At 40.4% G+C, this 16,282-nt stretch overlaps 1 protein-coding gene across 2 annotated transcripts in view; it reads left to right on the forward strand.

The window, feature by feature from the left end:
• The window catches only part of MYO7B (myosin VIIB), a 94,620-nt gene that overhangs the window by 58,848 nt on the left and 19,490 nt on the right, over nucleotides 1-16,282 (forward strand). For both annotated transcript variants that reach the window (XM_075268975.1, XM_075268974.1), the window contains exons 25-31: nucleotides 985-1,068; nucleotides 2,602-2,726; nucleotides 4,859-4,985; nucleotides 6,378-6,497; nucleotides 8,205-8,378; nucleotides 8,606-8,833; nucleotides 10,872-11,039. In XM_075268975.1, coding sequence (XP_075125076.1) covers nucleotides 985-1,068; nucleotides 2,602-2,726; nucleotides 4,859-4,985; nucleotides 6,378-6,497; nucleotides 8,205-8,378; nucleotides 8,606-8,833; nucleotides 10,872-11,039 — 1,026 coding nt within the window. The remainder of the gene's footprint in view (nucleotides 1-984; nucleotides 1,069-2,601; nucleotides 2,727-4,858; nucleotides 4,986-6,377; nucleotides 6,498-8,204; nucleotides 8,379-8,605; nucleotides 8,834-10,871; nucleotides 11,040-16,282) is intronic.

Consider the following 16,282-nt stretch of genomic DNA (forward strand, 5'->3'; position numbering starts at 1 on the left):
CAATGAGTTAGTTCAGGAAAATGTCCTAGCATTGCCGTGAGGTCAGGGACGGAGCAAATCTATGAATAAATTATTGTTCCCCCAACCTGACAACACAGTAGCGAACTCATTGGTCGTAGTGAATTAATCGGCTCCTACCTGGCCCAGTCTGCATACAGCATCAGCAGGCTGTGGAATAGGGTATGGGACTTATTCATTTGTATAAGTATTCTGGGAACAGTCGGGTGTAAAGTATGTATGGACAGGTAGCAATCCTGTGTAAAGAAAGAAGGTTACCTTGTCCCCTGGCTTCAGAAGACTTGTGTAAAATATATTTTGCACTGGACTACTGCAACCAGGAGTCTAGAATCCTTCTTTCCGTATATAGGACTGTTACACCCTGCACCCCTTCATTGCTCATACAACACTACTGCGTCCCCTTCATTCCATACACATGTAAGGATTAAAGAGGGGACAGTAGTCCTGTGAACGGTATGAAGAGGTGTGGTGCAGCATTGGGATGCAAGGAATGTTACCACAAAAAAACACACATGATACACTATTTTGTCAGGTTTTTTTTTTAATCAATAATGGATGTTTTTAATGCCAACCAATGAACCTGTGATCACAGCATTAGGACAGGTTCACACAACTGTAATACTGACATGTTATTTGGTCTGTATTAAGTTACTTTATATAACTTTCATTTAGTGGGTGATAACTTTTTCATTCTTGCACAACACAACAAGTATTTCATCTTTCATTTTAATAGAGGTTTGTTTCCATTCTTTGGGCGGCAGCCCTCCCAACCACCTATTGTAAAATACCAAAGGAGTGGTATTGAAAAGGTCACAGTTTGTACCTTACCACTTATAATGTAATTGCATATTCGAGTGATATGCCATAATATTAAATGATAGGCATTTCACTATAAATATGGTAACTGTAGGCCATGATGAATGTAACATAGTATTTTGATCAAAACAAATGTATGTTCTTTTTCAGTCACCAAAAAACAATCAGAGGGCAAAATATTCAAAAGAAATTTCCTCTATGAAACTGAAGCGGTCATCAAAATTGGCTGGACAGGTAAAACACAAAAAAATGCAAAACTGAAAGTGGTTTGGTCAGCCAAACTGATATATCATTTCTGCATTGAGAAAGATGTGTTAGGCTAAGGCCCCGCTTTGCGGAAACGCAGCTTTTTTTGTTGCAGATTTTGCTGCAGTTTTTTGAGCCAAAGTCAGGACTGAGCAGAAGGAAAACCATAAGGGCTAGTTCACACGTGAACTGCCCGCGCGGGTTTTGACACAGAGAGAGACGCGGCGAGACGCGTCTCTCTCTTGTCAAAACCCGCCCGCCGCGACCATCGCTGTCGCGGCTTAACCCTCTGCTGTCGGCTCAAATGAATGAGCCGACATAGGAGGGAGCTGCCGGGGGCGGAAGCCGCGCGGCTGAGCCTGCGCGGCTTCCGCCTGAAGAAAGGACATGTCCTTTCTTTTCTCCGCTAGCAGCAGCTCGCCGCTAGCGGAGAACAGAAGCCCGGAGGTCTCCATAGACCACCATTATAAGGGGAGGTTTTGGACGCGAAATCCGCTGTCAAAAACCTCCCCTTATACTCACGTGTGAACTAGCCCTAAGGGTCCATTCACACGGAGTAAACACGCGCGTATTTAGCAAAATACATGTGTAAAGAGTACACGTATAAAAATAAGACTCCCATTGACTTCAATGACATTTTGACGTGTATATGACGTGGTTTTTTTTTACACGTGTAAAAAAATGTCATTGAAGTCAATGGGAGTCTTACTTTTACACGTGTATTTTTTACATGTGTATTTTGCCAAAATGAGCGCGCGTTTACTCCGTGTGAATGGACCCTAAGATCTTCCTATATATTTCCCATTCCTTTTGTAACCATTCTTAGTAGCTTTGGCTCAAAAAACCACAGCAAAATCTGCAACAAAAAAAGCTGCGTTTCCGGAACATGGGGCCTTATCCTCAGGCACCTCTGGTGCTGCTTATCCAGAGGAAACAATAGAATTATGGCATTAAATATACAGTCTGTTTATTTCATGCAAATCAGAATTTACAAACAATAATATATGTCTGTGACCAAATTAAAGGGGGTTGTTCAGCCTCTTTAAAAGTTTTACCAAACACTTACAATGGTATAAAATAAACTGAAGGATAATTTTGTTTCTGATGTTATGCTGGCCTCTGGATCTCTTTTATGCCTTCAGTGATGACGTTTTGACACAGATATGTGACCCTAGAGTCAATCCCTGACTCCAAAAGTGACCTTAGTCACACTGCAGCAGTCACACTTTTGACTCAAAACATCATCTCATGAGGCCAGGATATTGGTAGTGAACTTGGAAACAGTGACATGTGAGAGGCAGGAAATCACTAAGATGAGTATTGTTCTTATTTGTTGGCCTTTGGTTAAAAAAAAAAAGTAAATATATCAAGGATTTGATTTTTTTTATTGATATTTCACTTTTTTAGCTTAGTAAATACCTCTATTCAACGTATATTGTCTCTGTGCAGCTATATTTATAACAAATAAGTGCTACTTTCAAGAAACATATATGTAGTAGTACATATTTTATATTATTTTAGGTTTCAAGTCAGTTGAGCAGTGGAATAGATATGCCAGAGGAGAGCTCACTCATTGATAAACCAATGTCTATGTTAGAAAAAGCACATTTCATTGTTGGCAATGGAATCCTAAGGCCTGAAATAAGGTGAGAAATGTAACCACACTTTTATTAACAGATGCATAACACATGGGAGTCTTGACCTACTGTAAGGGGGATATTGATGCTTTATTCAGCTTCATGGTCTCAGCAAATAATCTATAGAAAAAACATCAGATTTATTACATGGCCGCACTGACATAGTACACTGTCTACCAATAAGTATTTGGACACCCATGCAAATGAAGATATCTGCAGTCGTGATGTACGTCACACCTTCTGCCGTTAAATAGGAAACAGCATTGGCGTCAGTGCATTGGCATTAGTCATATGCAAGATGCCATGAAGTGCAGTGTTGTCCGATTTCAAGAAAGGGGTAATTGTGGGGTACCACAGAAATGGTCTATCCTTAAGGTACATAGCAAGTGAACTGAATTACCCAAAATCGACAGAGGCCTATGTGATTGAGAAGTGGAATGTGAACGGTGATTGTCGGAATGTGCCCCGAGTCGGCAGACCCCCGAAACTGGGAGATAGAGACTGACTGGTGCCGGCCAGAGAAACCACACCCAACCGATGGCTCACATACACCAGGAGTTTCACCAGGTATCCGGGAGTATTGTGTCTATCAATACCATCCGTAAGGAAGCATCTGCTGGGGTCTACCAACTACTGTGTATGAATAAATGTTTTTCTATTCTACCACAGGTGTCCAAATACTTATTGGTAGACAGTGTATTCAGATAATACCATCATATAATCAGAACTTTCAAAAAAAATTTGATTCAATCCAAATTATTTAATGGAGAATTGCATTAAAAAACCAGCTATTTCCTGGCCGCAGAGAGCCTGTATAGTGGTGTATCTGCTAAGGACGTCAGGCTATCCAATAGTTTACATGTTACCATAGCAATGTGGCCTAGTGCAAAGTATACAGCCTCAGTGTCTCGCTAGATCCTCCAAAGTAACACATCATCAAAGGTATGAAGCCCACTATCCCTTACAGCTCAGCTCCACAGGGCCACAGCTTGCCAAATCCACCAAATATGGACCATATGTTGCCATCCCCTATAGTAACACAGTTCTAAATCCCCACCCCCACACTTCCCCCAAGTTCACCATGCACCCCACATCTCTCTCCCCCACATATTTGGACTATGCCTTTAAAAATGCCCTAATAGTATAATTATTGTATGTGAGTAGGGGGAAACCAGTATAAAGCTATGAAACAGTGGCCGTCAGCAACTCGTATACCGGTACTTCCACTATTGCAGCAACCCAGAAGAGGAAAGTAGTAAGGCTTGGAATACTAGCCGGTCACAAATGCATTTACGGTGGCTGTAGTTTTCTCACCCAACCCCCCAACCACTTCTCAGGGCTGGTGCAGTGAGGAGGAGGCCTGCAGCATAAAAGATGGTAGTACTAGTATTTTTGTGGGAACTTCACTGTAGTAGGTCTTCCTGAGCCTGATGGTGGTTGAAGTTGGCAAATACAGAATGGTAGACTCAGGAAACAGTGTTCAATGGTACAACAACTCATAGTTTACTTGGAGTACAACAGGTAGCACAACAGCAACTCTTCCATGTAATGGAGGTACAGTTCTTAGGAAAACTGGTGCTGAGCCTGAATGGTTCTGCAGGGGGCAGTCTTCTTCCAAAAAGTGTGCTTCACATCTCAAAAAACTTCCAAATTGCCTGCAATGCACAGGTTGGTTGGTGTAGGTCACAAAGGTCTGTCCTACCTTTTTTATTTTTTGTAGTTTATAGGTTGGACTGTAGCTATGAAATCATAAGTGAGCAGGGCTATGGCCCATCTCCTGACTACATAATAACACGTGAGCTGACTTTATCCATCCAATTGTTAGCCTGTCCAAGCTCACACTACCTTCTGCTCCTAAACTTGGGAGGAAGAGAACAGTTTCCATCTCCTCCCACAAGAATGTCCTAAGTCCTATCACCTCTACCCACTGAAAGCAATTCAACTACTTAACATGCATGAAATAACAAGAACAGTTTCACAAAAAGTAAAGTAATTCTTTTTTCCAGTGTACCACTGGGATGCCAAACAGTATACTAGAAATATGACAAAACAGTGGAAAAAAAGACACGTCCGGTATGTTCTTTTACATAGAGTCTAATTCATTGACTAAAATGCCTCCTTTATTGGTCATCTTTTGATAGGGATGAAATTTACTGTCAGATCTGCAAGCAACTCTCTGGAAACAATAACAGAACTAGCTATGCTCGTGGCTGGATCCTGCTGTCACTATGTCTCGGCTGCTTTCCACCAACAGAAAAGTTTACCAAGGTGAATAATTTCATTTGGTTCATAATTAGAATTAGATAATGGTGTTCCCTGCTATGTTGTGGGTTGTTTTTTTTTCCATTACTGCTTTCTTTTTGAGGGTCCATTCACACAGAGGAAAATGGTGACGAAATTGGTGTGGAATTTTCCACGCTGGAAAAAAAAAAGCCTCCTATTGATTTCAATGTGTTGCGCGCATAAGACGGCACCCATTGAAGTCAATGGGATTCTGTTTTACAGCGCTCACTCTGACATGTGTTTACGTGTCAGAATGAGCGGCGCAATACTCCGTGGAAACGGAACCTTACTTTTAAGATTTGTAAAATGTTAGGTGTCTTAGGCCTCTAAGGTGACACATCTACTGTTGACTACATCATCTAAGATGTTAAATGTCCTGGATCAGTGTTATCTCCCTTCTTGGCCAGTACAGAAGGATGTATTTTATACCTGACATTGACTGCTATTGGTAGAGCACACAACTTGCTCTCATATGCAACACAATTGTTGTCTATGAAAGCAGTTTCGCATGCAATATTGTCATGTGACAAATTTGGACAGGGTTGGATTTTTGTATAGCTGTCACATTGCAGTATATCACATGATGCATGCGACATCGTAGAAATTGTTTTTTTTTTGTTGCCCAACTTTAGTGCAATTTTAGGTTGTGTGACAATTGTCAGCATGTAACCCTAGCCTAAAGGGATGTATATGATATAAAAACATGGCTCCTCTGTCTGGTATTACAAGTCCTCATTTACTTCAATAGCAGTGAGCTGCAATTCCAGACATATTCCATGGACAAGGTGTTGTATGGTAATTCAACATGCCTAATCCTTTCCTCCAACATCTGTCTGGGTTTAGCGCCACCTTTTGATGCCCCACATCTCAGAGAGAGCATAAAGTTTTAAATTTTTAAAAGATGCCATAGAACTGCTGTTTTATAAAGATTTGAATACATGCAGTGCTGAAGATAAAAGCAAAGGATGGAGCGATAATGAACTTAACTTGTCTAGCCTTACCAATTTTACACGCACCATTATAATACCCAGTGTTTGAAGTGTCTTCATTTTATAGAGTAACATCCTGCCAAGATGACATGAATGGAGTAGGCTCATTCCATCTTACAATACACTACATTCAGAAAGTTCACATAAATAATATGGCTTGCCCTTTGGACAGAGCACAACAAATGTCTTGTATAGAAGGTTTTTCAATACCCAGCATTGAGTTTTCACTTTCCTTTTTAATTTATTGTTGAAACTTTCTACTAACAATTGTCTTCTTAGTTACTTTGATATAATATAAAGAAGAGGAAAACCAGAAATATTCTTGAATTGCATCTGATAATTGTTTGCAACATTTTGTTTTATCTTTTTTATCTGTTCACTTTCACAGTACCTGCAGAATTTTATCCGTGGACAACAGATAGCACACAGCAATGTGTGTATGAAACAGTTGATTCGAACAATTGCTAATGGTGCCCGGTCACAGCCCCCCAGCTGGTTAGAGCTACAGGTACGGTGCATCCTGTTAAAAATGTTTACATCTATAAACCAAAGGAACGTCCAATTTTTTTCACAGCCATTTTCCATAGGTGGGGTAGCCTTTTTGCACAGCTCCCATATAGACTTGAGTCTATTGACAACACCATGAATACAGACAAAAATAGGGCATGACCTATTTTTTGATGGTCCATGTGAATAGCCCCATTGAAATAAATGGTGGAAAGTTATCATTCCGTTTGTGCCTATTTGCTTCTAATTCTTCCCTTTTTTTAAGTTTTGCTTTGTGTGCAAGATTTATATTGTGTTTGTGCATATTTTTAGAGCTTTTACACTAGATTCACTGCTTTTTTTGTCAGAGAAAGTTGGTGTGGTTTATCTGTAGTAAAGTTTTACAATGCCTTTATGAAAAGAAGATGCAGAAAGTGGCAGTTGCACTCCAGTACATGGATATTGTAAAAAACAACAACATATGTGACACCATTAGAATCACAATTTCCAGTGGTGAATTTTACATAAAATTTATGATGCAACTGTGCAAATGATAAATGACCCCCGCTGTGTTTTAGAAATGGCTGTGTCATTGACAGATCCTCAATAATTGATCAGTGGGGGTTCTGGTTATAGTGCTCTTGCCACTTGCCAATGTTGGGATATGAATTGGTAACAGGTTCTGTGGAGAAAGCATAGTTGAGCATCACTACAATACAAATATTTTCAGAGTGAACACGCCCTTTAATGTGTAGGCCCCTAACAAACTTCATTAGCACATAAATAATAAAATATAACCGTTATTTAAGTCAGCTAAAAACCAAAGAAAATAAGGTGACCCATGTCAAAAATTAGTGAATTAAAACCACCAGTATATGAAAGAGAGGGTATGCCAGGTCATCAATTTGTTTTAACCAAATGGTCCCTTTCTCTTTACTAACAAACAATGCTGGATATCCCTATTAATTAGGAACCCCACTTCAGTTTTAGGGTTGGTAGATTTAGTTTGAGAAGTCAGCTACATGGAGGTATTAGATATTTGTCAGCCCCCTCCTTGTCTTAGCCTCCTCACAGTTCACTACCCCACCCCCCTACAGCTAGGTATCTTAGGGTCTAATAACTATAACTAGTAACATGACATCTGGTCAGATTAACCCTTCACTTTTTCAGTTCCATGCACCAGTGAAAGATAGTGAAGCACAAAACTCTCTCAACGCGTTTCGATAAGATTATTTCATCAGGAGAGGCTGTTACAATAGATATCTCAGAGGTAGATGTAATCCTGTGGTTATATCCACCTTTCCCGTTATTTTCTTTGGTTTTTAGCTGACTTAAATAAAGGTCATATTTTATTATTTAGGTGCTAATGAAGTTTGTTAGTTAAGTTGTAGCACTTAGTACCCAAAAAGTGTAATGTGCAGGTCCTTATAGTGCCTCCTTTTCTTGAGGGTGTCCTTTGTTCCTCACATTAATGTTCCCCTTATATAAATTACTCCCGATCGTATTAATATTGTCTCTTAATCTGCCTCTTATATTTCGGCTTGGCTCTCATCAAAGTGCTGAGCATGCAGTGTCCAGTTTCATAGAAAGTCCATAGACTTTCCGCAAGTCTTTTTTTTACCTAAATATGATATCTATCATTGTCAAATGTTATTTTTGAGATTGTTAAAACCTTACATTTTGTTCACAATTGTTATTGTGATTTGCAATTACATCTTGTGTTTTTCAGGCATTGAAAGGTTCAGCAGCCCTTGAAGTACCTGTCAAGATCATGACTGGTGAAACTGTGGTCATCGAAGCAGATTCTGCCACCTCTGCTAAGGAAATATGCAGAAGTATTGCACAGAAATTAAAAATGAAGGATACATTTGGCTTTTCTGTTTATATCTCAATATATGATCAGGTGAAATTTTTTTTTTAAAATATTATGAGTATTGTAGTCTATGAGTATAATTCCACATTGATATCCCTCACAACATCATTGTACGAATGAAACTTCATACTCCATAGCAAAAAATATTATTCAAAAATAAGAGGGGTATTTTTCTCTTCCAGACCTATGCTTACAAAATATTGTATTGTAATGCTATATATTTGTAACAAGACTATCTTTCAATTTTTAAACTGCAGGTGTGGTCATTGGGCAGTGGATCAGAGCACCTAATGGATGGTATTTCTCAGTGTGAGCAGTTGGCCAGGGAAAAAGGAGACCAAGAGAAGCATGCTCCCTGGCGTCTCTATTTCCGTAAGGAAACCTTCACACCATGGCATAACTCTTCAGATGACCCTGTGAGCACTGACCTAATTTACAACCAAGTGATACGCGGCCTGTGCTTCGGAGAATATCGCTGTGAGAAGGTAGGTTGATCAATGAAAACCAAGACAATAACTAAGAACGACGGTAATAGGCAGTGGGGGCTGCTATTTATACCCAGTGCTTCTCTCTGACGGAAATCTCAGTGGTGCCTTATTTTGATTGGTGGAGAGCTAATCTGGCTGACAGCTCAAAATAGCTATTACCTCATGGTTGGTTCTGTTTGTTTCTGGACAGTACCCTTTTCTGATTGGTGGAAATCCAAACCGATTGAGGCTGGGGCCCCACGGGTCAGAAATGCAGATAAAAGTATTAAAATAAAGTGAAACACATACCATCAAGTATCCCTGTGTCCATAAATATCAGGTGTACAAAGTTATAAAAGTATTTTTCCCATACAGTGAACACCATAGTGGGAAAAAATAAATCAAAATAGCTAACCCAGCAGTTTTTTTGGCTGTTTTGCCTCTCATAAAACTAAAAATGATCAAATAAAAAATGATCAAATAAATAGTCATTTCTTAAATTGATATAAATAAAAAGCATAAAAAGGTGCCTTATGCATTTCTGTACATGTAAATATAAAAAAGTTACAGAATAGAGATGAGCGAGTACTGTTCGGATCAGCCGATCCGAACAGCACGCTCCTTAGAAATGAATGGATGCACCTGGTACTTCCGCTTTGACGGCAGCCGGCCGCTTAACCCCCCGCGTGCCGGCTACGTCCATTCATTTCTATGCGAGCATGCTGTTCGGATCGGCTGATCCGAACAGTACTCGCTCATCTCTATTACAGAAGTCAGAATATGGGAAAACTTTAATTTTTTTGTTTTGGATTTTTTTTCAAGGAGTTAAAACAATAAACAAAATATATAAAGTTGATATCCCGGAATCATACGAACCCAGGTGGTAGAATACAAGTGACTTGTCATTTTCGCTGTACCCCACTCTAAAAAATTTTTTCAAGCTTCCCAGTTTTTTTCATACAGAATATGAATCAGTACATTACGAAATACAATTTAACCTGCAAACATTAAGCCCTCAATTCAAGCTCTGTGAATGGAAAAATAACAAAAAAATTATGGCCCTTGGAAAGTGTGGTGGCAAAAATAAAAATGATTGTGGCAGGAGTTACAATTTTAAATCCTCCCCTTTCCCTAGAACAGATATAAAAATAAATAAAGTAAAACACATACACATTAGGTATCCCTGTATCCAAAAATGACCAGTCCACTAAATATTTTTCCAATACAGTGAAAAAAAACCCAAAAGAGCTAAACCACCATTTTTTGTTTTTTTTTCCTGTTCTCCCTCCATAAAAATAGCAATATGACCATCATAAACCATCAATCAATCCCATTGACCATCAATCCCATTGGGGTTGTCACTTATATTTTCCAGGCTGAATGACAAGTATGCTGAATTATGAAGTAAAAATGGGTTGAGAAAGTTATTAATGTATGTCTAGGTACAGGAGATATGTAATTCAAGACTCTATAAAAGTTTACCCTGAGAACTACAATAGCAGTCATTAGCCAATGCAGTTGGAGACCAATGTAACCAAGGTAGAATAGTGCCACAGGCGTCTCTGTTCTGTCTGGTCAAAGGGGAGTGCCTTCTTGGACTAGACTTTTTTTTTTATTAAAGGGTTTACTGTAAATGTTATTTTTTCTTTATATTAAGTTTATATTTATAATCTGTATCTCTGTATCCCTTATGCCCGGATCACATTAGCATTTGGCTTCCATCTGGAAGGAGTCCACATGAGGACTCCCCCTGAACGGAATACCAACGCAACTGCAAGCGCTGTGCAGTTAAGCACAGGGACCCAATAGACTATAATGGGGTCTGTGTGCCTGCAGCGCACTGCCTGCATGAATCATTCATTCAACAGCACTTGCAGATGTGTTGGTATTCCATTCAGGAGGGGTCCTCATGCGGACTCCTTCCATATGGAAGACAAATGCTAATGTGAACCAACCCTTAGATCTGAAATTCATGCAACTTAGATACAAAATAAAATGATAGAACAGCTCTGAATAATTCTACCTGCCATAATAAATGGAAATCTTTCTGTTACAGGAGGGTGACTTAGTGGAGCTTATGTCCAAGCACTACTATATTAAATACGGTGAAGTCTTAAAAGATGAAAACATACACAATGTCCTAAAAGACTGCATTCCTGCAAAACAATTAGCCTCCAAGCCCAACACCTACTGGGCGAACTTACTGAAGGAAAACCAGGCTACGGTAATAGACTAATCACAGTATAGCAAGGTGTTGTTTGTATAGTTTTTTTTTTTTTTTTTTATTAATTTAAGCTAAGAACCCCACGTTGCAGAAATGCAACGTTTTTTGTTGCAGATTTTGCTGTATTTTTTTGAGACAAAGTCAGGAGTGGCTTGAAAAGGTTATGTAAATATATAGGATCTTATACATTTCCCTTCTGTTAAATACAGCAAACTTTGCAACTAATCACACTGCATATCTGCCACATTGGGCCATAAATTCACTGGAAAAACATCTAGAACAAATAGATAAAATTTAACTTTTATTAAATAATAGACTAAAAGAGTATCAAAAAGGTGTTTCAAAAAGCCGAAAACACCAGTGGATCTATGTTCTCGGTCACACTGTCCACCTGGATGTAACCATGTGTGCCAAATGATCATGAATCTACTATTGTGGTCAGACAGTAATAAAACACTACTGTGTGCGAGGGTCTAGCAACATAATAGGCTACAGCACATTACCTAAATGTATCACTGACTCCCTCAACCATACAGAGCATGCCTAATAGACAAATAGCACGTAATGAACTTGTGCCAAACTCAAGTGTGCTATAAGCCCTCCAGTGCTTGTCTACCCCGAGGTTACTGGCCTAATGCCACGCCAACGGGATCTGGCAAGCCTGAAGGTGCTTAGATGAGCGGCAATAATACGTTAGCTGTTAGTCTAATAGAAGGCATGTAACTAAATAATCTGACCCTTTGGTAGCCCAACGCTGCGTTTCATCACAACTATGAATCATCAGGGGCCAATCAGTTATAGTTCAGCATGGGTTAATACCCAAATCACAAATGTCTGTGACCAGACGTGACCGCACTGATGTCGGCGGTAACGCGCCGCAAACACAACCCACCTTTAAAAGACAGTCTCCTCCCAACCAATGTAACTCCTCCAATCGTTATGCCCGATAGGTGTGTCCTCACTCGCATGCAGAGGCACACTGCAGACTGTCGCACATGCGCACTCCAAGCGAGGACAGACTTTATTACTGGGCCGTGTGCAACATGCCGCGCATGCGCTTCTAAGCAGAGAACGGACTTAGCTCTCCGAACACGTAAGAGCATATCTACTGCGAGACCTCACACATGCGCACCGCAGTAAGGAAAGAACTTAGTCCCCCTGCCATCTATATAATGCCGCGCATGCGCAGGTAATCAAAAGACGGACTTAGTTCCCCGATCGAAAGGGGAATCAGGTACATAGACCGTAAATAGGATATTGAAGGATAAACAGGTAAGTATGCTGCCTACGAATACATTGGATATATATGGAGATTAATTACATAGGTGAAAAATCCGCCCTCGAGTAGCAAGAGGACAACTGCAATACGCTAAGGAGGAGAACAAGGAAATATATGGGGGGACTGTATGAAAGATACAAAAATGGGGAAACCACTGACCATAGCCCATGGTCAGATCAACATATTGATAAGCAGTTCATATTCCAGTGACACTGACATATTGCTGAGCAGAGATTGACTACTGTATTTCAAAAACAGAATGATTAATAGAACAGACACATAAAAGGAATTATATGAAACACGAAAAATCGAGAGTCTCATTTATTCCATTCGGCTGAAGGGTGTCTAATTTATAGATCCATTGAGTCTCTTTTCTAAGGACAAAATTGTCCCAGTCTCCACCACGAGCATGAGGTCTCACAACTTCAATGGCCTGAAATTTCAAGGATCTAATATCCGAGTTGTGGCTCCTTTGAAAATGCCTTGCCACTGGGGTGTCACGTTCGTTCAAAATATCGCATACATGATCTCTAATTCTTCTCCTAAATTGCCGTATGGTTTTCCCCACATAACCCATTGGGCATGGGCAACTTAGGAGATACACAACTCCCATTGTGGAGCAATTGGCAAAGTCGCGACAATTGAACATTTGATTAGTAACATAGTTCTCAAAGGTTTTGGAAGAATTAATGAAATCGCAGGCAGAGCATCCTCCACATCTGTGGGTCCCCACAGTGCGTCCCCTGCTTAACCAAGTGTCCCTGCCAACTTCTGGAGGTAGGAAACTGTGGACCAATCTGTCCCTTAAGTTTTTCCCCCTCCTATAAGTTACCAAAGGTCTAGACCCTAGTACTCCATCCAAGTCAGAATCCGATTTGAGAATTCTCCAATGTTTCCTCAATGTGCTCATAACACCTTTATAATGGCTGTCATATGTGCCTATGATACGAAAATTGCCATCATTTTTTGATTTATTTTTTGGTACAAGTAATGTTTTACGATCTGCCATTTTAGCTTTTCTGAACGCTCCATTAATCGTGTCACCGGGAATCCTTTCTGCTCAAATCTTTTGGCCAGATCCCTAGATTGATGTAGGAATTCTCTATTACTCGAGCAATTTCTCCTAGCCCTGAGAAATTGGCCTACAGGTATTCCCTTTTTCAAGGGTACAGGATGATGGCTTTTCCAATTCAATAAGCTATTTGTTCATGTTGCTTTTCGATATATTGTGGAGGAGATCTTGCCATCCTCTTCCCTAGTTATCCTGAGATCCAGGAAGGTTAAGGACCTATGTTGAAACTCAGATGTAAACTTAAGTCCTAAGTCGTTGATGTTTAATTCTGCAACAAAGGAGTTAAACTCCTCCTCCGAGCCCCTCCATAAAATAAACACATCCTCGATGTATCTGAGCCAAAGCTCGATACTGCCTATCCAAAGTTGATTTTCCTCAGAGAATACCACGGTTTCCTCCCTCCTCCGTAAGTGGGGGCCACAGGGCTCCCCATAGCTGTACCCCTCAGCTGGTGGAAGGTCCGCCCCTCAAATGTGAAAATATTTTTTTCAAGAACAAACGATAATAACTGTAGGATAAACGTACTGTGTTGCTTCAATTGTACCCTCCTGGATCTCAGAAAATAACTAATAGCTCTATACCCCTGATCATGCGGGATAGAGGAGTACAAAGCCTCCACATCCAAGCTGGCGAAATAAACACCCTCCACCTCCATAGTGTCTCTCGTGTACGACGTGAGTCCCTCAACATATGGTCTTAATATTTGGTCCAAATAGATACTCACATTTTGAGTGAGACTGTCTATTTGGGAAACAATAGGTCTTCCCCTTAGGGGATCGACCCCTTTGTGTATCTTGGGGAGCGTGTAGAAACACGCCATCACAGGATGTTTTGGAACTAGGAATGCTTTCTCAGTTTTATCAATCAGCTCCTGTTCGAAGGCTCTCTGCACAATATTTGTAAGCTCCTGATGGTAATCTTTGAGAATTTCCCTAGGTACGACACGATAGCAGTCTTTATCATTCAAAATCCTAAGGCACATATGAATATACTGTTCTCTGTCTAGTACCACAGTATTCCCTCCTTTATCCGCAGGTTTGAATATTATATCCTGCATTCTTTCCAGTGTCAACAGAGCATCAATCTCATTTTTGTCAAGATTGGAAAAGTGGTGATGTGACTGTGAGAGATACTTCAGATCTTCTGTCACTAATTTGAGAAATAAATCTATATGTGTGGATTCCAACAATGGTGGTTGATGTTTACTAACATTCTTACATGTAGAAAACGGACCTTTATCTATATCCCGTTCTGACTCCTCCCACAATTCCTCCAAGGCCCTTAACCCTTCCAAATCGGAGAGTTCTAGGCCCATTTGTTCACATCTATTTTTGTCTTGTTTCTTATGGTACTTATGCCATTTTAGTTTCCTGGCAAAAAGATGGATATCTTTTGTCCACCTGAATGAATCGTATCTGACCGTTGGGACAAATGATAGTCCCTTCTTTAACAAAGATATTTGATGTTGCGTCAACTGGTGCGATGATAGATTAATAATCTCATTGGTGTCAGTAATACCTCTTTGCCATTCTTGTCCATTTTCACATACATCCACACCTGGAACCAAACACTGTTCATCATGTATCTCATCACAAACTGTGCCATTAGTGCCAAGAAATTCGAGTCCCACACCCATTTCTATAGTTCTTTTCTTCCTCTCAGGAGGTAATTTGAAATGGGGGGATTTTTGTCTAAAAAAGACGTAGATGGTGGGGCTCTATCTCTAGATTGTTTCCTAGTTGCTCCTCTTTTGTATTTATTAGAGCCTCCTCTCCCAGATCTAAACTGTGAGACTCTATCTCTATTAGATTGAAGTTCAGAGTCTGTAACCTCACTTTCTGATGATGATGGCTCAGACCCTTTATTTCCACCAGCCCTTTGTTGAACAAGATAGGCTTTCTTCTCCTTAAATTCCTGCAGATCCCGGACAAACTGAAAGTGCTTCCTTCCTTCCTTAGGGGGACTAAGTTCTTTCCTTACTGCGGTGCGCATGTGTGAGGTCTCGCAGTAGATATGCTCTTACGTGTTCGGAGAGCTAAGTCCATTCTATGCTTAGAAGCGCATGCGCGGCATGTTGCACACGGCCGAGTAATAAAGTCTGTCCTCGCTTGGAGTGCGCATGTGCGACAGTCTGCAGTGTGCCTCTGCATGCGAGTGAGGACACACCTATCGGGCATAACGATTGGAGGAGTTACATTGGTTGGGAGGAGACTGTCTTTTAAAGGTGGGTTGTGTTTGCGGCGCGTTACCGCCGACATCAGTGCGGTCACGTCTGGTCACAGACATTTGTGATTTGGGTATTAACCCATGCTGAACTATAACTGATTGGCCCCTGATGATTCATAGTTGTGATGAAACGCAGCGTTGGGCTACCAAAGGGTCAGATTATTTAGTTACATGCCTTCTATTAGACTAACAGCTAACGTATTATTGCCACTCATCTAAGCACCTTCAGGCTTGCCAGATCCCGTTGGCGTGGCATTAGGCCAGTAACCTCGGGGTAGACAAGCACTGGAGGGCTTATAGCACACTTGAGTTTGGCACAAGTTCATTACGTGCTATTTGTCTATTAGGCATGCTCTGTATGGTTGAGGGAGTCAGTGATACATTTAGGTAATGTGCTGTAGCCTATTATGTTGCTAGACCCTCGCACACAGTAGTGTTTTATTACTGTCTGACCACAATAGTAGATTCATGATCGTTTGGCACACATGGTTACATCCAGGTGGACAGTGTGACCGAGAACATAGATCCACTGGTGTTTTCGGCTTTTTGAAACACCTTTTTGATACTCTTTTAGTCTATTATTTAATAAAAGTTAAATTTTATCTATTTGTTCTAGATGTTTTTCCAGTGAATTTATTTTCTATCTAGATACACACGCATTCTGTG

The sequence above is a fragment of the Leptodactylus fuscus genome, chromosome 3 (genome assembly GCF_031893055.1).
Source record: "Leptodactylus fuscus isolate aLepFus1 chromosome 3, aLepFus1.hap2, whole genome shotgun sequence".
NCBI classification, from domain to species: Eukaryota; Metazoa; Chordata; class Amphibia; order Anura; family Leptodactylidae; genus Leptodactylus; species Leptodactylus fuscus.